Source organism: Xiphophorus couchianus, chromosome 20, assembly GCF_001444195.1.
Source record: "Xiphophorus couchianus chromosome 20, X_couchianus-1.0, whole genome shotgun sequence".
NCBI lineage: Eukaryota > Metazoa > Chordata > Actinopteri > Cyprinodontiformes > Poeciliidae > Xiphophorus > Xiphophorus couchianus.
The window spans coordinates 18,579,216-18,603,291 of record NC_040247.1 but is presented as its reverse complement, the minus strand read 5'-3'; the positions used below and the strand labels follow the sequence as shown (position 1 = coordinate 18,603,291).

The 24,076-nt window shown below is 39.5% G+C and overlaps 1 protein-coding gene across 2 annotated transcripts in view; it reads right to left on the bottom strand.

Annotated features, from left to right (window-relative positions):
• dip2bb (disco-interacting protein 2 homolog Bb) overlaps positions 1-24,076 on the bottom strand; it is a 43,571-nt gene that overhangs the window by 14,450 nt on the left and 5,045 nt on the right. For both annotated transcript variants that reach the window (XM_028002073.1, XM_028002074.1), the window contains exons 2-17: positions 13,503-13,574; positions 12,476-12,628; positions 8,095-8,220; positions 7,640-7,981; positions 6,677-6,823; positions 5,980-6,099; positions 4,853-5,050; positions 4,580-4,671; positions 3,776-3,886; positions 3,580-3,703; positions 2,427-2,536; positions 2,181-2,283; positions 2,035-2,099; positions 942-1,035; positions 740-859; positions 356-470 (exon numbers count right to left, since the gene is read on the bottom strand). In XM_028002073.1, coding sequence (XP_027857874.1) covers positions 356-470; positions 740-859; positions 942-1,035; positions 2,035-2,099; positions 2,181-2,283; positions 2,427-2,536; positions 3,580-3,703; positions 3,776-3,886; positions 4,580-4,671; positions 4,853-5,050; positions 5,980-6,099; positions 6,677-6,823; positions 7,640-7,981; positions 8,095-8,220; positions 12,476-12,628; positions 13,503-13,574 — 2,092 coding nt within the window. The remainder of the gene's footprint in view (positions 1-355; positions 471-739; positions 860-941; positions 1,036-2,034; positions 2,100-2,180; positions 2,284-2,426; positions 2,537-3,579; positions 3,704-3,775; positions 3,887-4,579; positions 4,672-4,852; positions 5,051-5,979; positions 6,100-6,676; positions 6,824-7,639; positions 7,982-8,094; positions 8,221-12,475; positions 12,629-13,502; positions 13,575-24,076) is intronic.

Here is a 24,076-nt window from a genome sequence, read left to right as displayed (position 1 = left end):
TGGTGGTAAACAAATGGATTATTCACACTCTTGACTCTTACTGCAGCAGCTACCATTATAATTCATAATCTGAAATCTTTTTTTAAAATATTCCTCCTATAAGGTTACGTCTGCTCTCATTAACTGGATGACAAATCTAGTTAGATTTTAGAAAAGCAGACATATAAGCAGAACTGCAACAGTCTGCAGAGAATGGAGAAAACTAAAAGCATTTTATGTCCTCAGTTGTAGTGTCCAGGCTTAGTGAGCTTGGTTAAAATTAAGATAAGGCAATGCATCTATCTTGTTCAGGTTCTTTTTTTCCCATTCTAAAGTCCACAAAAACAATGTTAAGAACAAAGGAAAAGTGAGGTACCTGCGGATAGCTACTGTCATGGCCTCAGGGGAGGCGGCACAGGGGCAGATAACTTCAGGCTTTAGCCCATGTGACTGAAACAGATTCAAGAAGGCATCACAGGAAGAGACAGACCCTGGAAAAGAGCAGATAGGAAATGTTACATCAGATCCATTTGGGTTTGAAACAAGGCATGTTCAAAGATTTTGATTTCAAAATGCCACATTTTGCTAAAAAATAATTTATAGTAGGTTTTTGGTCAATTTTAAAGCACAAACACAAATGGAAACAAATATTTTTCCAAATTATTTTTTTTCCCATTTTTATGCAGATGTGGAAAAAACTTAAAATAAACTCCAGACTTTGTCAGACATGCTTAGAACCAGGAGTTTCAGATTTACTCACAGGGGTTAGCACCATCAGCAACAATGAGCATTCGTAGTGAAGCCAGGCTGATATCTCTCTGGTCCCGATGAGCCATCATGGCCCAGTGCAGATCACGGCACTTCACCAAAGCTACACGAGCTGCAGAGCAGGAAGACAAACTCACCAAGTCACACAGGATTTTAAACAACAAGGCTCAAAGCAAAAGACTGACATCATTTACCTTTATTCATGTGGACCCTCTGCACCCAGGAGAGAGGACAAGCTTTCATTACGGCGTAGGGAACACTGATGGTGTGTATCCTGTTCATTACAGCCTGGGACAAACCCCCCGCCCCAGAAAAACAGAGTAACATTTAGCTGAAGGCAACCTACAAGGCAGCATTCTTACATTTTGATGTTTCAACTGTTATAATTGTCAGCTGTTAAAATGTTGTAATCAGATTTATTGCTTAATTTATTACTTTCCTTTTATGTTTTATCATCTTTTCCAGATGTTTCTTGATCTGAAGAAAGAAAAGCTGAACTTTCACTGATCATAATCTAACTTTAACAATAGGTTTTCTATTAGTTGTCTGTTCTTGATGAATCTTATTCCTAAGAGTGGCTTTAGTTTTGTAAAAAAAAATCTTTATAGTTATTCTGCTATAGGCTAATGCTGCTGGATCCACTGACCACATTCCGTCTCTCAAATACTTGCCCCATCAATTCTCCAATTCTGCATTATTTGCAATTAATCCTGCTATCGCTCATAGAAAATACTCCTTGCACCACAAATTTGATACAAACTTCCAGAAAACTGTAAAACAGCTGAAACACTGACTTCTTTTAAATCTCGACTAAAAACCCACCTGTTTAGAATTGTATTTGAAATGTAATCAATTACAAATTTATTGATGGAACCTGACTTAATGCTGTGTTTTGATTGTTGATTCTATCTTGCGTTGTGTTTCTGTGTTTGATATGATGTAAAGCACTTTCAAATGCCTTGCTGCTGAAATGTGCTATACAAATAAAATTTGATTTTGATTTGATTTGATCCTGACCTAGTGATTCTGCCTAGCTGTGTTTTTTTTTTACTATAAGGAGCCATTGATGGAGATAATAATGCCATTAACTTTGTCTACTCTCTTTGTTTTGTTTAGGGGTTTTTTTTCCTGAAGAAATATCCCTGGTTTAATGCTTCTGTGTTTCTTTCTTCAATAAAGCCAAGAACAGTGACAGTGACTCTTCTGTAAGGGGCTCCGGATGTTTTTAGAAGAGTTACTTCACTTAAACTTGCATTGCATGAATTTATTCAGAGGGAAAATACTCACAGTGAGAACACCGTGCCATAAGCCCATGTCCTTTTTGAAGTCCAGGACATTCACTAAAGTTTCCCCTTTAAACAGAAACATAAAGAAGGTTGTAACATTTTGCCGTTCGATGTGTTGTATGACGCCATCACCAATAATCCACTCACCCTCGCAGTAGTTGCAGGCCTGGGTCAGCGCTTGACAGTGGGTCAGCATGGCCACTTTAGAGACGGCCACCCCAACCACTGTGCCCTCTTTACTGGCCTTGTACTACACACAGAGGGAGCAGAATGTGACCAGAAAGGTGTAAACATGTCCTTAAACACGCTGAAATGAATTATCAATAGGATTAGATGGATCATTCAGGCTAAAATCAGAATCAGGAGGGGAGTCAGTGAGCCCAGCTCTGTTACCTCGATGTATGCAGGATCAGTGTTAGCTGTGGGGATGTGCGGCTGCCAGTCTTTGGATGGCTTGGTCAGGTATTTAGAGTCTGTTATCACCCACTTCATTCGAGGCCAACCTGGCAAAGAGTATCATCAGGAAACTGTAAGTTAAACATTTAGATTAAAATAATTTAGAGATTTCACTAGAAAGGCACCGTCCATTTTATTTCCAAGCAGTTTAAAGCAGGAACCACCAAGACTAAGGTACTACTGTTTTATTAAGTATGAGATAAGTAGGAGAGTTGACTAGAACATAATAAAAACATGCTTCAGGTTTGATTATTTAGAGATTGACAGTTCTGTTCAAGAAATCCTAAAAATGTAACATTTAAAATCGCGTATTAGTTTTTATTAGGAGAGTAACAGTGATAATGTGACGCCTGAAGCCTCTCTCACTCTTTAATTGATTTAGCTGAGATAGAAACACGCCAGTCAAATCGGATAAAACTGAAGAGTTGTTGCTTCAGGGGAGATCGTTATTTATTCGCTGACTAGACACTTCAATATCTGTGGGAAAAAGTAACACCAACAAAACCCTCATTTCAATCTGCATGGCCCATACAATGCAGTTCACCTCCATAAAGAAGTGCTTTGATGTTCTCTGGACCAAAATACAGAACATTTAACATTTTTTACCACACAAAACCAAGATAGAGCATTACTGAACTGCCTGGACTTATTCTAAGTATATCCCTAACATTACTCTGCCCCTGCTAGTTCACTTGTCTTTCTAACTTGGTTCAAATGAGAATCTGCTTTAATCAAACAAACCATTAAACTGTTGTATATTCCTGTGTTTCTCAGACAGATTGTTCATCAGAAGGCAAGTAATTCTGCCTGCACCACTTTAAAAAAATGCTAAAACTACGTAGTTTCTTTCATTTCGTTATTCAAGACTGCCCTAAATTATATGCACTGCAAACTAGATGCCATAGTGTATTAGAGATTCATTTTAGGTAACAAAGTTTGGACCATTTGGCGTTCAGTTTAATGGAGAGATGCTGAAAATACGTTACTGGTCCTTTGATTGTTAAAACTCGTTGTTTTAAGGCACATCTTCTAATAAATGCATCATATTCTTCTCTGACATATCTCTGCACACTCCAGGCACCTTCCATACCTTTGAATTGCAGTATTTCACCAGTGGGGGTCTTTGGCAGACCTTTCAGGCAGATCTCGCTCGTCAGAGCCAGACCGACTCCACAGCTGCCGAGCAGGAAGCCCACCTGGCTGATACCTGCATCCTAAAAACACAGTGTGTAGTTAATCACAAAATATGCCTCTAAATGAGCCTGTTGCTGTGAACGGTTTCATACCTTGCGAGACAGCGGTACCTCAATAGGTACAGGTATGACTTCAGCCAGGAGGCAGCCGTAGAAGGCCACCCAGAACATTCCTGGGTCACTGTTTGGATACACCAGCGCCACCTACCGAGACAGTAACTTTCTCTTTAGGATTGCTTTATGTCTCGACTTCTATTGATTATGCAAAACTCTGTGGGGTCCCTTAAGAAACTATTCTCATCCTTAATTTTGTTTTACAGGGAAACAAAAAGTGGGGAGCAACTTGAAGCAATATCTGTGTCTAATGACTTTGTCCTGTCAACAGATCCTATGGTACCACCTGCAATCTCTGTATTTTCCCTCAGATTTAATTTATACCAGTGGACTCTAATTAAGGGACATTTGTAGACAATTGCTATCACTGGATTTTACTTTGGCATCAGAGAAAATGGGACTAAATACAAATGAAATATAAAGGTATTAAATTTTAATACTTTTTTTCCTTCAACTTTACAGTCATACACTTCCTTTTTGTTAGTTTGTCACATAAATTCCCAATAAATTGCAAGAAAAACTGTGTTTTTATGTTGAAATACTAAAAAGTGTAAGAGGTTTGAACAGTGTCACAAGGCACAATAAATCACACCTTCTAGCAAGTGGAAATATGATAAGTACATTTTCCTGTTACTTGTAACTAGATTTTAAGGATGTGGCTTGTTGGTAAAATGGTACTGAATCTTCACAGTTAATGTTGGAGGTTTTTAAAAAAATGTCTGCAGCAGATTTTCCTTCCTGTCCTAATAATCCTCTTCTGTAACTGTGTGCCTGCTGCCTCACTTTGTCTCCAGGTTTGAGGATTTGCTCGTTCTTGGTGCCCAGCTTGTTTAGGAGTGTGTACGCCAGCTTCACACTGCGACTCCACAGCTTCCCTAACACACAGAAGGTGGGAAGGAGGCAACATGTTACCACGGCCAAAGCAACCTCATGTCACGGATAAAACACATTTTTACATTTTCAGTAAGACTTTCAGGCAGATTTTTTTTTTTAAAAAACACCGTCTTGACCAAAAACCTTACGTTCTTGGTCATACACTTGAATCTTGCGTCTCACCATAAGTCAGGGTATAGAGAGGTTTGCCCGTGATGTCCAGGGCAGTGAGAGCGGGGCTCTTTCCCTGAGTGGCCCCCCAGCGAGCTAACGCTGCCTGCAGGGCTGGTGGCCAGTTGCTGACCACTCCCAGAGGCTCCCCTTTCACCGGGATGATCTGACGGCCCTCCGGCCTGGGAGTGTTGGGGTCCGGCTGGGGCACTGTGATGAGCAGAGACCACATATGGTTTTTGGGTAGGTTACAGATGGATAACTGTCTTTACTAGGACGTCAAAGTCAAGCCAAATGCATTCATTACAGCTCGCAGATACTGTCCCTACTGTACACCCATAATCTTCTTTATTCATGCAGAGACAGGATACATGTGATGTCATCAGACATGCACCGCTCTGAAGCTACATCTACTAAGTAAACGAAAACAAAATAAGGACTTTATGTGCAGACCAGAAATAAGTAGACAGAGTTAATAATGTTATGTAATATAATTAATTTTAAGAGCAAACAGCAAAAAGATTGTTAGTTTATTAATGTATTTAGTGCTAACAGAGGAGAATATTATATTTACTTATTGCTTCTATGACACAACAACCCAAACGGAAAAGGTAAATCATTTTTAAATGTCTACCCAGGAGGCGGTACTTGGAATAAGTCATATTTAATGATCTTACAAAAATTTGTTCCACTGCACTGATGTAGAATTTGCTGGCTACAGATTATATTTGTAAAAGTTTCCATAAAGACTTAAACACTTCCTATGGAGTTCCTCAGGGTTCAGTGCTTGGATCATAGGGATCAATTATGCTTACAATTTACCTTTCTGTAAAGGTTGATTATTCCAATTATACTTTTTCTGACATATGTGAAAGTGTTGCATTTTAAGAACTTCATTAAAAAAATTCACCTTTTCGGGAGGTGTTTCAATACAAACATTGAAACACCTCCAACAATGCAAAAAAGTGTGCATAAATGATGGGAATGACATTACATAACATTAAATTGTAACATTTTCTTATTACTACATTACCTATCCACAAATGTGAAACTAGATGGCATTGTGTACATGTTTATGAATAAAGTAGTTGTAACTCGACTTCAGGGTAAAGGTCAATGAGTTCTATGAGCCAACATACCTTGGACGATCTCCTCAGAGTCATCAGTGAAGAACTCACTGAGTGGGGGTCTCTTAGGCCTCTTCAGAGTGTTTAACAGCTGCTGGATCTTTGTGGAAACTCTGCTGCTCACAGGAACTCCTACGAAGAGGGTAAAGGCGGAAACACGAAAGAATGAAGAAGTGACATTTCACAGCTCTAGCAAACATTACAATACATCATGATGTGTTCAAATGTCTTAAAATCTTATCATCTGCTGTTCTTCATTCCATTTCATAAGTTTTAGAATGGGTTTGGGCTTTTAATCAGCATTCATTTTGTTGTTGGGCAATGAAAAGCAGCAGCTCTAGGTGGGTGTCATCAATACTGGGAAAACACAGAGAGATCTGGGAGAACGGTTTTCAGTCTCAGGGCCACACATGAGGATTGTTTGTTGTATTCCCTTCTATGATCATCCAGTACAAACGACAGGGAGAGTGAGGGTTCACCAGGAAACAGGAGATAAGAGGCTGTGGTTATGAAAAGTTTCCTTACTCTGCATATTAGTTCTCCCTGTTAGCCAGTCAAATAAGGATCAAAAAGACAAAAAAAACATTAAGTCTGATGCATGTGATACAAAAGATGAAAATCAACACCTTTCTCATGACAGAGAAATAGGCAAATGTTAATAAAAAGATGCGTAGGCTTAGGTTTGGCCATTGTGTGGCGAAGCTGTTACCGTCAGCGGTCTCCATCATGCTGGAGCGGCTGTGCCCGCGGCTCATCCCTCGGACGACGGCGTTGGAGGGCAGGTCCACCCGGGGGCCTCTGGAAGGGGGGGCCACAGCCGTCACATCTGGAGGAGGGGCGGAGTTCTCAGAAGGAGCTGAAAAGAAAATGAAGTGCGAACAAGTTTCACTAGAAATAAGCACAAAAAAGTAAGCAGGTGGACTAGATGCAGTGAAATGTTTTGTCAAACCCCAGAGACGTGCATGTACCAGATTAGAGTTATTTTGTTATTTGAAGGTGAGATTTACTTATTTCCTGAACTTTCCATAAAATATTAACAGATGTATCATTTGGTTATTTATAAAAATTTGAAAAGTTACAGTGGGCCAAGTATTGAACCTTGGGGTATTCCTTTTTTTATTCAAAAAAACAAGACTTTACTGTAATGACTTCAACGCAACATTCTCTAGTTCCTAGTGTACAGAACATGGATCTATGGATATTAGCCTTCACTCTGTGCAGAATAAATGATTTTTCTACTTTCTATTAATTATTAACAGATTCTTCATTTGGCAAGTTATAATGCTCAGAGAACTATTTCATAAATTCATGATCGCATGAAATCTTAAAAAAAAAAACATATTGAAGTTGGTGGTTTTAAGGTGACAAATTGTGGAAAATCTTAACGTACCTGACAAATTTGTAAAGGGTTGTAGCTCTGTTCATATGTTACAAAATATACAACATGGTGAATATTCGGGGGGGTTTTCTCCTTTTTTAAATATTCACCAGCAAGTGTATGTACAATAAACATTATAGTGGCAAAAAGGGGCATTGATCTACAAAATAATTAACCAGATAGTAGAATGAACACATGGTGAATATTCTTTTATTGGACTTTTTAGGGTCCTTGGCAAACTTTGACTACGAGAGCAACTTGTGTCCATGAATATTTCATCAAACTCTTCCTCACCAATGCGACTGTGAGCCAGCATGTCCGTCACGGCTGCAGTGCGGCTCTGCTCCTGAGGCTGGCGGTGAGGTTGTTGCTGAGGTTGCTGCTGGGGTTGATGGTGAGGCTGATACAGCGGCTGGTACTGCGGCTTGTACTGAGGCTGAGGCTGGCTCTGCGCCTGAGGTTTGGCCTCACCGTGCGACATCGTGGAGGACGCGGAGGATGAGGTGGAGGAGCCCTGGGCGGAGCGGTTCATCCAGTAGTCCGAGCTCTGCAGGTTGGGATGGACTTGAGGCTGAGGAGCGACCGCTGAAGACTGTCTGCGTGCAGATGTCTCATCTTCAGACCCTGATGAGGAATCTGTGAAAGACAAAAAAAAAAAAAAAACACGGCATAATGTTTAGTTTAATACGTTGATGTCTAAATTTACAGCTGCATTGAAAGAGAGATAAAAGACTTCTTCTGGGCATTACCTGGTGGGGTCCGGGTTTCAATGGGGGACTGCACATAAGTGGAGCGCCGCTTGGTTGGCATTGGAAGCGCCATTTTTTCCTCTTTGTTTTTAGCCAGTGCAGCTTGGACAGCCTCTGTATGGATATCTGCATAGGCAGAGGAAAAAGTACACACCTTGAGTCCGACATACTCTAGTTCTGACGCAAAAACAACCAGACAACAAGAAAACCAAAAGAAAAGAAGAAAAAAAAATCAGCTTAAATGGACCTAAAGTTTAAGATTTTGCTATCAAAAGCCCGCGGCCTTTGCAGGCCAACTTGCTAAAAAGCTCTGGAAGTTCTAGATTCATAAGGTGTGAACACAGGAAAAAACTTTTCTCATTGGCACATAGAAGATTTTCTTTTTCTTGTTAGATCTCGCAAGCAAACTCAATTCAATAATCTTACAAGATTAAATCTATCTAGACTTGATGAGAAGGATTACTTTATTATCAACACATATTGGAGATAAAGGTTCAAGATCATTTCAATGGTTGGTTGGACGGATGGATGTTTCAGTGTTTCTTAGCGAGAACATTTTAGCTTTTTTTTTTGCCAAGACACCGCTAAAATCCGAGGAAGAAGTGATGAAAATGTTTTCTCGACAAAGAATGAAGCCACGAGGAGAGAATAAAATAATGTATTAGCCCACTCGCAAGCCTACACAGAAAAAATGCACACAGCAATAAACACAGAGATGCTGTTCACTCGATGACACCCACAGGCGCATTAAATGGCACCACGTGACCGGGAGCACGCTCAGACCATGCAACACAACATGTGCAAGAGAATTATGCACTGAGAGAAAACACATTTATTACTTCAGTGAAATTGTTTGAACATCGAGAGATAAAAATAAATCAAGAGCAGCCCACTGCACAGCAGCAACGGGGACTATAATTACGTAAATGGCACTCTGATGAACAGATTACTGTGGGTTAAATTATCCTTCTTCATAATGTGCATTTTTTCAGCGTCAGGAGAGGGTGACTCCTCAAACGTGTCCTGAAGGATGATGGAGTTTCACAGACACAGTGTGGCGTTTAGAGGCTGGGCACGTGTTTAACTACAGGTCCAAGCTACACTGACAGCTGAATCCAGTGGTACAATACAAGCCTGATATGGTACATATGTAGCACATTAAATGAAAGTAGTGAAACAAAACAGGGAATTCTTTGCCTTAACTTTGTTTTATTTTTTACAAGTTTGAGGCTCAATCTTTCATTTACACTTGAAGCTTAATAATAAGAGTAATAATGTGGAATTGGTAATAATGTTTATAGGCCATACCTATTGAAGTGTAGGAAGATAAACAGTGTGTTTACTGTTAGCCAAGCAGGAGTCAAGTTGCTTAAGTGCTGAAATGTCTGAAGAAGGCCAGGCTTTACAGCTTATAAAGTTATGTTTTATATCATAGTTTTCTGTTGTTCAGGTTGTTTGGGTTCAAGGTCTTGATTAAACTAAACAAAAATGACCTATCTGAACTGAACTGCACAACTTCTATAGAGAAGTAAAATTTCTACATATTAAAGTGGATGTACACAAAAGTTCTGCTTTGTTTGCGGTGCGTGTCACAGCGGCACATGCAGAAGTCGTTACTTCTTGATGGAACATCACTGGATTTAATTTTTCTCACAGTCCTTTTTATGTCTGATTATTATGAATACATACAACTTTAAAAGTTCTGCACAGAAATATGGTTGTATGCATGACATTGGATATCATTTTGAATACTAGAATGATGACATCAACTCCAATTAATCCACATATCCTCACTTCTAATTCTTTTCCATCCATTTATCACAATATAAGCACCATTAGTCTTAAGTTTTAAGACATTAATCAGTAAAATCTGTATCAAGGTCAGAATAAAAGATAGTCAAATCTTTTTATCAGGCCAAATATACAAGTATTATAGTCTATTAAATATTTTGATCTGAGCAATTCTATGAAATGGCAATAATGCACATGCTGACATTGCTATGACAAATCAATTTTGATGAATTGTGCAGCCGTGACAGAAAATCTCAAACTGGACTGCTTTGACTGAAGTTGTTTATTTATTTAAGTTATTTACCTGACAGTTGCATTTTTTAAGTTGCACACTTCCTGTGTCAAAATTACAAGTATTTATGTGCCAATCCACCATCTAAGCATATAGAGCAGTTGAAAAATTACTTACTGAATTTTATAACCTGCAAAGCAAAATTCTACGTTTATGAAGCAATGTAACATTTAAATGTGTGTAAGTTTTGAAATATGTCACAAGTCAATTCATCAAGGAGATATCAAAACAGAGATTAAACCTGCTAACATTAGCATTGTACTTTAGCAAAACTCCACACACACAAAAAACACTGGCAGCAGAAGCAGCTAGTAGATAATAAAGGTTATCTTTATTTGTTGGTTCTGATGTAACTTCTGAACACAAAACAGTTTCAGTAGTAAAAATGTTTAGCAGCGTTTAGGTGACGCTACTGGTCATTGTAGTTCTTACTTAAACCAGCTAATCCTGTGTTGGAGCTACATTTTTTCCCCTGATTTAAGCAGAAAGATCAAATTGAGATTAAAAACATCTTTTTCAAGGGAGAAAGTGGACTGTTCAAAAAACAGACAGGAGAGACTGCAGCGTCATCAAAATAACTGAGCTAAGTCGGACACTATTCTGATTTCTGATGTTAACCATGTAATACTCATGAAATGTGGGTCATTTTATCACATTTTAAAGCTGCAAAGCATCTCATTAGAACTTTGTGTTAGTAAATTCCTGGTTTTTATGACTCCAATCAGTATTGGAGAAGAAAATCTTTATTGGAGCGTTACTAATTGCAACTGCTAATCTGTAAAAACTAGTACAAATAGTAAAATATTATAGTCATTAACATCCAACCATTACCAAGTTCACTTTTTTATCAGTACCTAAAGATAGCATAACTTTGTCACTGGAACATTTTAACACAGTTTTAAAATATATATTGTAAAGTGTTATTGATTTAAATGAAATGCACATTGAGCAGAAGTGAGTTGGCTGTCACAGCGACTCTTGCTGCATCTTGTTTCCCTCCAGTGACTCTGTATAGATCCACTGCTGCTGACATTTCAGATGACTCCACAGGTTTGTGCTGTTTTCTTATTCTTCTCTCTTCCAGCTCCCCTCCCTTATCAGTCAGCAGCAGGTCTTGCACTTGGGCTTCCCTGGATGTGGCTCAATAAAATACTTAAATAAGGAATTGGAACCACCGTTGAATTATTTACTGTTCATAAATAAAGAAGCCCAAAAGCTGCAGTCAAATGTGTGAATATTGAGGAAACAAAAACTGGGATCATTTCCTGATGAAAAAAACAGTTGAATTACTTTTCTTATTATAATTTGAACAGGCAGTGCATTGTTGTCACATTTGAAGCTAAAGTGCAAACTGTGGTCCCCTGAGTGAGAAACTGTGGAGCAGATGATCTAAAAATAGAATGTGGAAGGCTTGAAGAAAAACATGTTGAGGCTTTGAAAAACAGTAGGTCTTTTGATTTAAAAAAAATGACACAAACTAATAAAGACGAAGTTAAGTTAAATTTTTGAAAGAAAAAAAAAGGGTGGAGCTCTTGTAACGATACAGTACTAGACAAATGTGGCTCACTAGCACAGGTTACTAATGCAGGCTGACACGTATCTAAGGTATTTTAAGGACCAGATTTTCACAGACAAATGTAATTTTTTTCAAAACAACTCTTGATGCATGTGAAATGTTGGATCGGCACATTTAGAGTTGGTCCTATCTGAGTCACTCTTGAATTTTTGATTTAGCTCTGATTTCTCCCTCTGTTTTCCTGAGTTGTTTTTAAACATTTGTTTCCTCAGTAACTCGGTATAACAGTCAGGATCTGGTTCATATGGCTTCTTAGCGAGCCTGCTGGAGTGTTATTGTGATTCCCACAAGAGCAGAGCAGAAAGAGACGGTACGCAGGATGTCCAAATGAACACTAGCAGTATTCTCCATGTTGTTTCGGTGACCTTTTACCTCGACTGCTCAGACTCTCCACCATCAGGTTTCCCCATCAAGATCAGTGTTGGCTTTTCACTAAGTACCGTCACACACATCCAACCAGTGACATCATATTACTGAGAGTGGGGGTCCTCACAAAGGGGTTCCCCAGCTGCAGTCCTCCACTGCTGACGGTTTCTCTAATCTCCTCACACTCCCATAAACAAACACGCTTCTAATTAACTCCTGTTTAATTGGTCCCTTTGAGACGGCCCAGAGTGTGATTTTAAACACCGGCTCACTCATCAAGACCGGCTGATGGAGGCTCATCAAAGGTGCTCAAAGTTTGAGAAGCAAGTTAAATATCAGTGAGACTGTTTTCTGACCTGATCTGTAGCGGTCATCCCTGGTTCCTCCGTTACGATGTGTCCGGCGAGAGCGGCGTTCACGGTACCGGGATGAGTTGGCGGGGGCCGGAGCAGGGGCGTGGCTGGACGAACTGGGAGCAGGGGGCTGTGCATCATTCTGAGGGGGCGCCACTGTCAAACAAAAACAACAAACCTCTTTTAGTGTGAAAAATATCCCATATAAACAAGAACATCTGTAGTTTTTCACGTGAGCAGAACATTTGTGTTTCAATACTGATAGATCTGAGAGAACAAAAGGTCAGTTATCACCCTGAAAAATACAAAGACCTTCACTACTTTAACTTTATAATCCACAGAGGAAGTTCCAGACTCTGTGAGCTCACCTTTTGGACAAAATAGCTTCAAAACTGTCCAGTTATAACTAGAGAAGCCCTCAGAAATGGGTTCGTTTTCAGCCCGCTGGCCTCATTCGAAACAATTTCTGGACATACTAAACCTAAAGTGTCAATAAGTGGCACTAATAAAACTCTTCAGTGTTTTGTCACTGAGGCAAGAAAGGTCAGTTTCCTACCTTCAGTAGCAGTGTGCAGAGCAGTGAGGCAATTTAAAAGGGAAACTGGGGAATTTGGATATAGATTGGAACGTCTCTAGTTGTATAATCCAACACTTTTCTACTTGGAAGTCATAAGAAAGTGGGCTTTCTGATCATTTTTATAAGCACAAATATTTAGAGGCTGCTCAAATAAATAAAAGGCTTACTCAGAAATTTGATGTTTGTATCTTATGGTACATCAGCCTCTTGATTTGATTAAAATGCATTTAATTTTCAGGAAGTATATCTGTTTTTGGGGGGTATTTGTTTGCATTATATGGCTTCAGGAAAACATCTGGACAACTGTAAGACGGCCAGGACAGTAAAACCACCCAACACAACAGGCTGAAATGGTTTTCTCTGTGGTAGAGACCTTAGCAATAAGGTAAGGGGTCCAGATATCCAGTAGAGTCTGTGTGTGTTCTCAGAAACTAAGAGGCAATCTGATCTTACCTGGAGTTTGGATTATGTAGGGAGCCAGGAGTTTAGTCCTCTTCTTCTCGTAGCCCTTCTGAGTGATGTCACCTGAGTGAAACAAAAATGTTACTCAGATTTAAATTTGCAGAAAAACACACAAACAGCAACTTATCCATCGATTGCGCCTCACAAAATAAAAGACGAAGTTATCAACATTCGCCAATGATTGCATAAATTAACAGTGACTCCTTCTGATGTCGAAAGAAGCCATCTGTGATCAAGAAAGGACAGAGCGACAGGGAAAAATACCCACGTTGGAAACCAGTAGGCAGGAGGGTGAAAACAGATGGGTGCGCACAGTGTTGCATTAATCTCTAGAGATGGCTGCGGGCGTCAAGGATGAGCCTCAATGAAGGGAAAAACAAAACAGGACTAAATGTGGACGGAGACGGAAGCGTGGGCTGGGGACAGGGTGATTCAGAGACTCAGAGAGAAGTGACGACAGCGGATGAGAAGGTGGAAGATGAAAAGAAGATGACGAGAGCACAGAATAGGAAATGGTGGCAATAAGGAGAAAGTGAGCAGACAGAGGTGGGCTGATACTAATTCATTGCCCTGACTTTAACTTTAACCAGGAAGCAGGCAAGCAAAGCCGTGACTGGGGCCGTGCAGACTCGATGCTAATCTTTCATGTGGGTAAAGCCGATTCAGATTTTCACATGTACAAGAAATCAATCTGTGGAGCCTATCCCCACTTTTCCAGAAAAAACCATCAGGGATAGATCATCCATTCCTATTTGTTCCTGGGTGAACTGAATATAATCCTAGTTTCAATAAGGTGAAACCTGTTAACTTTCGGTTAACAAATTCTAAACTTGGTTTCTGAAACGCTGAGCTTTGCTCAACAATTATTAAAACTTGGACCAATTAAAAAGTTTTCTGCACCTTACAGAGATAAACAGGCATCCTGCATCACTTTGTGTACAATATGATTGTTTTAATCAGCTAGTCATATTTTGATTAGCATTCAGTGCTAATCATTAGTGTTTTCATTAGACACGGAGCTAGCAGTGACGATAAAGGTTCCTGAAAAACACTGAATCCAAATTCATCACTTATTATTATTTTCACCTTTTTTGAGACAATTGAGTCTAAAAAAGCATCTTTTGCATAAAATGTTTGTGTAATGTATGACGTTTCTGAGTCCCGGATCTTTTGGGACAGCAGCTGGAAAGGATGAATCCAGGTCAGAGACTCCAGTTTGGTTCTGGAGGTTCTGGTGCTGGAAGAAATGCATGGAGCAAGGCAGCTACATGCATCTGGAAGAGCTCTGAGGCTGATAAGTTAAAACTGCGAAAAACATAAACATGGAAGGTCGTCTAAGAACAATGATCACAGTGACACTTCTGGGAAAATATTGATGGATTATTGACACATTAATAATACATGTGCAAAATTCAACTGGTCTTACTGTTGTGAGTAAAATCAGCACTTTTATTTATTTTTGCATATTTTGCTCAAGTAATTTTACATGCTGGAAAGTAAAAACTGAGGTTAGGTTACCGGGGTCAGATGTTTGTTTTTGAAAGATTTGTGTTATTTACGAGTTCTGTGGCTTTATCTCAGTGGTTTATCGTCGCAGATAAGATGGCCTTGCTTAAATATTTGGCACATGGCAGCGGAAAAACCACAGACAGTGGGAATAAGCAAGAAAGCTCATGTTTGTAAGGACATCGCCCGGGAGCTCGCTCCGACAAAAATACCAACTGAGAGGCAGGGGAGCTTCTTTTTTTGAGGAAGAAATACGGAAGAAAGGCAAACACTTCCATAAGTAATGCATGAACAGTACAGTTGGCTGCGCTCAGTCACATGATTTATTTTTAGCTTATGTGAACAGGCAATTTCTCTGCCGAAACACAGAGAGAGAGGAAGAGATGGAGACTGGGATGGGGGAGGGGTCAGCGTGCATTAACTGAAACCCAAAGTAATCGCTCCTCCATCTGGATCATTTTCCAGCAGTTAGAGACGAGAGAGTTAAACTATTAACCATCACCGGATATGTTGGGGGGAGGGGAAATTGGAGAAACTGGTGGATAATAATCACCATCTTAAATATTTGCATTTGCAAAATGTGCATCACACAAACACAGATATGAACCAGTACTTGTATGCTCCCAATTGGCAGGTTACCAGGGGTCAAACCACAGCTGCACCATAAGGGGAGAAAAGGGCCTCACTTGTTACCACACTTTCCCACAGCGACTCAGTCATGTCTGTCCCAGCGCCGGACGCCAAGATCAAATGGTTTCATTCGACCTTTGCACGAGACAGCCGCAGCTCGTCCTGGTTGGACAGCAAGAACGATGCAAAACATCAAAGTCGTCCATCCTCTCCGGCCCGAAAGCTCTCCAACTTTCTGTTGTCGGGAATATTTGAGCTGCAGCTCGGCTGCTCGCTCTCCTTCTGCCCCATGGCCTCTCAGGCTGAATAGTAATTGGCTGCACATCTTCATTCTCTTTCTCTCTCTCTCTCTCTCTCTGCTTCCCACCCCCATCACATTACACTCAATTGGCCTCGCAAGAAAACAACCTAAATTTATGTCAACACCTACTTGTTAAAAATCAAACAAACTATATAGAATATGACTTTAAATCTATAAAGTCTGGTCCAATCTTTGAGATGCTGTGTGCTGACCATCAAGAGCCAGTGATAGGAGCTGGCACCGTGCCCCTCCTGCCTTTGTTGTTTGAGTTCAAGTCGGTAATTTTCAACAGGATTGTTGTTTATTCAGCAAAGCGAGGGTCCTGAGGTCCAAAGAGCTGGCGCGGTTTTATCTGCAGAATAAACATCTGAGACCTCCCAGAGGCTTCGTTTTTGTTCTTACCTAATCCAACTCATCACGTACAGGCACCAGTAACCGGACACACATATCCTGCATGAGTATCAAGAATATGGTAATTACTCTGCATGTTTTTAAGGGGCAGCAGTGGCTCAGGTGGAAGAGGTTTGTCCTGTAACAGGGGGGCTGCCCATTAACCCCCAACCCATCTGTCTCAGTCACTTTGTCATTGCGGAGTCCTTGGACTTGATAAAGCACTATCCAAGTGGAGTCCATTTACCGTTTAAACGGCAACAATGTTTGGGTTTTAAATCAGAACAATTTAAATGAAATGGGTTCTTCGCTGCTCAAAACCATTTTCCTGTAGATTCACTGTAATATTTAGGACAATCCTGATGATTCGAGCAATAACTATGAGTATTATCAGGTATTGTAGGGGCCGTTATGAGCATGCAGTTAATTTTTTACATAACACAATATACAGCTCTGGAAAAACTGAAGAGTCCACTGCACTGAACCCCATTGAAAACCTCCTGGTTCTTCCACCAAATAGTGATTTCTGAACTCTTCCTGAGTTAAAACATCAGTATTGTTGTTTCTAAATGAATCTAAACTTGTTTTCTTTGCATTATTTGAAAGCAATGCATCTTTTTTGTTATTTTGACCATTTCTCATTTTCTGCAAATAAATAATAAATTTTTGCTTGGAATTTTGGAGACATGTTGTCAGTAGTTCATAGAATAAAAGAACAATGTTCATTTTACTCAAATATATACCTATAAAGAGGAAATCAGAGAAACCGTATTTATCGCCATATTTCTTATTTACTGGCAGCACACAAATGTTTTTGCATTTTTTTTACATTACCTGTATGCTAGTGTATGATTGCAATGTGGAGCAGTTCAGAGGGTTCTCTTGCTCTTTCTTGCGCCTGTGCTCGTGAACTTGTGCATGTTGGTACAAGACCACAAGTATGTCAACACTAATACGCTGTGTGACTGACAATTAGGCTTATGCAGCTACTCAAAGAAGCTGTGAGCGAACTCAAATTAAACCCTGCAACCATTTTCTTCCACTATAAGCACACAAAATAGTTTCTTGCAATAAAATGTTTTCCACAGATCACACAGCTGTTCTCTTTGATAAGATTGCTCCCGACAGGTTATATTTGAAGAGACATTTGTAAAGCTGTTAGTAATTTCAACATGCATTTTTTTTCCTGTTTTAGAAGGTTGGAGCTGCAGAGACACACCAAAAGAAAACACAATTATCTCACGTATAATGAGACCTCTGTGTATATTCTGTCACAGTGGATTATATTACTGAAAGAAGACACATCTGTACTTCTGTCGGTTCAGACCAAAACTAGTATTACAAGTCCAGCAGGGTGAAAACGGTCTCCAATCATTTTCCTCCTGTGGAATAGGAAGCTGGGTGTGGCCAACATGGGCAACAAAGAGAATCATGTTTTCCTCCACACATTCATTAAACTCATCCCTGATGGGACTGATGACATCAACACACACACACACACACACAGTCCCGAGAGGCCCAGAAGCAGTAATATCAAGGGTCACAAAGATAAAAGATAAAAGTGCAGGTAAGTATTTGATGTCCCCGTCCTGCTTGGTGGATGCAAAGTTTTCTCTTTGTGATAAAAAAGCAGGAAGAAGCAGGGACCGACATATCTGATGCACACTTTAGCATTTACTGGCATCTGCTGCTACATAGACTGTTACTCAATATTTCAATTCAAAAATATTTTATTTGTCCCAAGGGCAAATGAAATGTTGTCATCCAAGTATCTTCAAAAGAGTCATTGTGGATGGTGATGCTGTGGGCAGGAAGTTTTTTTACACAAATCTGAATAAGCTTTTGACTGACGACTGTTGTTGTATGAAGCTTTCATGACAGTCATAACATGCTAACAGCTCAATTTCAAGGCAACACAGATGATATTCCACAGTAACATGCCCTGGATGACAATCAGTGGTGGACAAGCACTGCTGATCCTCCTCATTTGCTTTTCCTGCTTCTCTTTTAAGATTAGGAAAGCGGTCAGGGGGAAGTTAGAGTCGTAGATGTGACCAGGAGAATAGAAGAGATAGTTTAAAGTTCCAGTTGCCACGGTTACACATCATAACAACTGAACTGTCTAAAAGTAAAAAAAGTAAAAGCAAAAACCTTCTAGCAGCATAGCATTCAAAACCAGAGGGAATAACAAGCAATACCTTAACCAAAAGAATTATGAACAAAAGTCGACAAAATGATTAAATCAGAGCTAATGTAACAGAGCTGCTGCCACCGTGAGCATTATATTCTATATCCAACCTTATTTACTGTCTAAACACCTCAGAGAGCTGAAGATGAACAGCTCTAGTGGTTTGAAACCAGAAGCAAGTCTAGTTTCATGAGTGAGGCAATACCAGACACGAGCAGAAACCGGAAAACTGGACAGAGATGATCCAGTTAGAGACAGTCTGATGAACAGTCTGCAGTCCAGTTTATTTGAACACCTCCTTCAACATTCAGACTCTTTTTTTGTGCTTTGACAAGAAGAATGAATACAACAGATAAACAGAAAAATATCTGAGAAACATCCTGAAAGTGGGTGATTTAAAAAAAATTGCCATTTGTTTAAGGATTTTTCTTATAAGGTTTAGATTTTTTAAATTTTTTTTAATAGGAGCATATCCAGGTAATGTTGCTGTTTTTGTGGAGTCGTTTCAGGTCAGTTGGTGGTCCTTCAGTGTCCTGAAAACATCGTTTTACTCTACTGAGGTTCAGCTGGCAAGCAAGGAGCAATTACCACATGTAAAAAAAAAAAAAAAAGCACAGACTGGCTTCTCATGCTGCAGCCTTGATACCACTAAAAAATTTAAGCATATGAGACTCACAAAGACAATTAATTGAGCTGATTCAGAAATATTTCCTGACAAAAAGAAAACAGCAAAGCCGATCACTCTTAATAAGGCAATACTGTTTAAGGAACTGCAGCTTACAAATTATGAGAATATGTTGTACAGCAGTAGATAACAGGCTAGCTACTTGAGAAAACAGCTTGACATATTAATCAACTAATATCAGATTGGTATATCTGTTTTACTTTGCAAAGAGAAGAGCAAAAACACAATATAAACATAATTACTTGAAGTATCTACAACTACAGTTCAGTTTGGTTTAGTTTTTGCCAACAGTTTTACTTGAACAGGTTATAATCTCAGGGTATGCCATCCAAATAGTCACATCTATCCTGAGTTTATGGCTGGATGAGAATCTCCTCAATGTATTGTCTGACTGTCTGAAGGAAACAGTTCTCACGTTTCATGTGTAACAGCTTTTACAGCTTGGGGCAGTTTTTTGGCTGCAGCATACGGTTATTTTAATCTGGAATGGTTTATGGAAAGGGCACAACTTAGTCAGAAGTCTTAAAATTATGCCAAAACTGACACCTGCTGCATTTCCAGTAGTAATCCACAGTCCTGCTGCTTTCTATGTTCTCTCATGGAAGTAAAATGAATCAGTCTATGAGTGCATCACAGTTGCATCCCATACAGAAACAGGATTTACAGGCCGGTTTATCATAAAGGAGAAAGTAGCATGTACACAAGAAGGAACCTAGATTAAATGACAGAGCACTCACTGGTCTGCATTGCAGGTTGAGTCCTTCTATTAAATAATTGAGTGAACACACACTGACCTATGAACCATTTACTGCTCTCTATGCCATAACCACCAACTCCCTTGAATTATTTCTTTTAGCTTTTGCCATTTTTACCAGCCAAAGCCAAATAATGAATCATAGAGTTGTAATAAAGATAATGGGACGGCGTAAAAAGCAGCCTAAAAGGTACAACAGTTTAAAGCCCATGTGAGGCTCCCTGCGAACATGAAAGCAAGATGATTCAGGATTCAGCTCCCCAGCTGACTGGGCAGCTCTCTGTGAAGGTGTGCACCAGAGTCTCCTCTAAATTATTCAGTCGTTTCAGAACAGAGCTTCATTTTTAATAGTGTTTGTCTGTGTTCCCGGCCGAATTAAAGGCTTAATATTAAAAAAAGGAAGCTATTATGTTTTACGGTGACATGATCAGTGCCACAACTTTTTCTTTCATCATGTTTGGTCGAGTCCAGGCTGGAAGGCAGAAAACCAGAGGGCTGTTGCTCTGAAACACTTAACGACTGAAATCTGTTTTTTCCCGGGACCTGTCAATGGAGTTTGCACACGCAAAAAACAAATCCATCTAAAAGTAGTGCAACTCACTCTGTATGCACACACAGTCAGTGTTATTCGATGGGTTTTAAGAAAGGAAGACGATATCTTCAGATTTTTCCTTCCATAAATAATCTACTTTAAAAACATAAGCATAAATGATTTTATTCTTGCAGGACTTCTGATTATATTTTTGACCACCTCACGTTTTTAGTAAGTGGCATTACAACGAATGTTTGACTGTTCCTTTATCACGATAACATTATATTTCAAATGTAAAATGTTTGGTCAAAAAACTATTTTCAATCAGTCTTCAACATTGCTGCAGAGGGATTATGACTTCCTCTTCATCACAAATTGGTATTAATGCAGCCACATTGTAAGGTTTGTTTAAGGTCACACCACAGTCATTTGTACTTAAGCCCAGACTTCAGGCCATTCCAGAACAAATTTTTTTCTGGTGGATTTTCTGGTGTGCTTTGGATTGTTCTGTTGCTGCATAATTCGAGGGCCCTTAAATTTCAGGTCAAAAACTGATGGCTTGATATTCTCCTTTATGCTAGAGAACCGATGGTTTCATTGGTTACATCAACTCATCCTCCTCCTAAATCCCAGGTTGTCACAGTAGCACTCTGATGTTAGATTATTGGCATGATGCTGTTTTTATTGTGTTAGTTTTATGCCGGATGTAACGGGATGGCACACCTTCCAACAGGTTCCACTTCAGTCGAATCAGAATATTTCCCTAAAAGTCTTGGGGATTCTCAAGATATTTTACAGCAAATATGCGGAGATTGTTTGTGTTGTCTTTCGTCAGCGGGGAATCATGTAGTTAGCGACATTTCAGACAAAAATTTTAAAAGAATCAGTATCAAAATCGGTACAATTGAACTGTCTAAAAGTGAAAGAGTAAAAGCAAAAACCCTTAGGAAATCAGCAGGTCAGACGTTTTAAAGATCTTATTTGGCAAACAGTGCAACCCTAGGTATTCATGGAAACTAAAATATATTAAGTCTGCCACATATTCACTGCAACACACATTTCAGTCACAGGGACGATTGTAACTTGGACGTATTGTGTTCGTCTAGTTGGTAGCCTTTAGGAAACCTCAGACTAAAGGCAAAGATCTTTCCACCCATTCTCACTTCTAGTGCTGACTGGTCTCAATAACCTTCAAGTAACTTCCTTTCCAGAAAACTAATCTAATTTCAACTAGATCTGTGTGGATTAAATTTAAAATATTTTCTGCAAGATCAAGATTATCAGACAGGTCAAAGAGCTGACTAACGCATGGTGGGTTTCGAACTCTAAACCAACAGCCTGATCATATAACTTTTTCTTATAAAGAGACGAGCTCATGCAACACATCAGCGGGGGGTAAAAAGAAAACCTGACAGGAAGCAGTTATTGTTGGTGGGTGTGTGAGAGGCAGAGATCCCCAGCAGCAGTTTCAGCCTAATGTGACTCACAGGCTAAATGAGCTAGGCTTGTTGCCCCCTGATGTTCTGTGACCTAGATTGAGAGATGCAGGCAGGACTATAATCTCTCAATTCTCTCCCTCTCCCACTGTATAGAACAGGCTGCTGACATGCGCGGAGACAAGATATAGATGGTCTCCAGAAATCCACCAGACATTATTGATCCTTGACAGCAAGAGCTGAGGAGATGATTGAATTATGAAACCGAGAAAAACTGCTCAAGTAGCTGCAAAGCGTGCCAAACTGTTTGTTTACGGGACACATTTATAGCACCACGCACATATGTGGAGTGGGACAGTGCAGATGGCATGGATCACCGGCACTGGAGTGAGTTTCCACTTGGCTTAAAGCATCAACAGCGCTGCGAAAAAGTATTTGCCCCACGAAGGCTTCTTTATGCATTTGTTTTTTAATCACATTTAAAAGTTTCCAGTATAGAAGAACCATATATTCTTAATAAGTACAGAAGGCAGTTTTCAAATTATGATGATTTTTTTTTTTTTTTTTGCCAAATCCAGGGTTGGTTTTTTGCAAGTTCTATAAAGTCACTCCAATGGAGCCTACTTCCTGTCTGGCATCAACTAGCAAATCATCAACTAAGAAAAAACGTATCTGATACTTATTGTAACGGAGAAGATCACACAACAATTTCTACAGTTGTGAGACTTCAGTGAACTACAGTGAGGGTCATGAACTACACAAAGAAAACATGATGAACCTTCCCAAAGACGACTCACAAAGGAGGTAAAGAAAAAAAACAAGAAATTAAGGTTGTGGTGTGGTCTAGTCAAAGTCTGGACATTTATCCAATGAAGATGCTTTGCAATAGTCTTAAACAACCCAGTCACACTTGTGGCTGAATTAAAACAACTCTTACATCCTCCACGGCAATGTACATTTTGATGGTTTCTGAACAGTTGTTTGTATTTATTGGCTTTACATTGAAAAAACTCATTAAATACAAAGTTGTCTCACACTAACTTTTGTTTGATTATGTGAACCATACATTTTCAGTCAAGATATAAAAGAAATCTTGAAGAAGGCTAATTCTTTTTCTACAGGTTTAGAGCCGCTGAGGAGAAAAAAGAATGATAAATTTATTTTAAAATTATTTTCTGACATTAATCTCAGAATTCTGACTGAATGCAGATTTTGTGAAGGAACGTGTCAGATTCAAGTGACTTTTCCTACATGGCAGAGGGGTTCCAGTAATCTGGGATTAATATTGGAATTTGTAGATTTTATCAGTGGCCTTGGTTCCATATTTTTCACAGCAATTCACTTTGGACAAAATACTTTTCGCAACCTACAATTGTGCTTTGAGTAGCTATCTAAATGAACCGCCTTCATACTGTCGCTGGGAATCTTTGACCAATTGGGAAGCAGATTCTTAAACGCTGAAGTCTTAAGCATCAGATGCTTTGGTTTTATGCGCCACAATCTAGAAAGTTTGAAGAAGTGGTAGAGCAGCACACTCAGACTGTGTGTGTCCACTCGAATTGGTGAGCTTTACGTTAGTGTGTGGTCTATCTCAAGATAACATTAGCATCCTCAAATTTCCCAGTGGAACAAACTACAACAGAATAATCTGTTTCTCGCTTGGTCTGGAGTGACATTTGATGTTCTGATTGATCATAACATTTTCCTTTCCACACATGAAGAAGTTCATCTGATCTCTTGTTCTATTTATATCCTTATCTGTCTACTCTACATGGTAGCACTTCCTTGACACCTACCACACTGGCATTGTTAGCTTTTTCCAGCTCTTCTACCTCATGGTGGTTGCCTCCATGAATGCAAGATGGAGGCAACCGCCGCGATGTCACTTATTAGCGTGGGAACTGCCATTTTGGAGTGTCAGGTTCAGTAATCTCCATCTAATTTGAAGTTTGAGCCTATTGATAATAGAAGTGATAGATGAGTCCTGACTGGGCAGAAATACACATCTTTAGCAGCAAATGGTGCTAAAATAGTGAACAAAAAAAAGCAACGTAACGGTGGCTACAGGCATTTCTAACTCAGCCTTAATCCAGGGTTTGGTTGTAAAACAATAGCCCAAGCTGTATGCATCTCACTGAGGTCT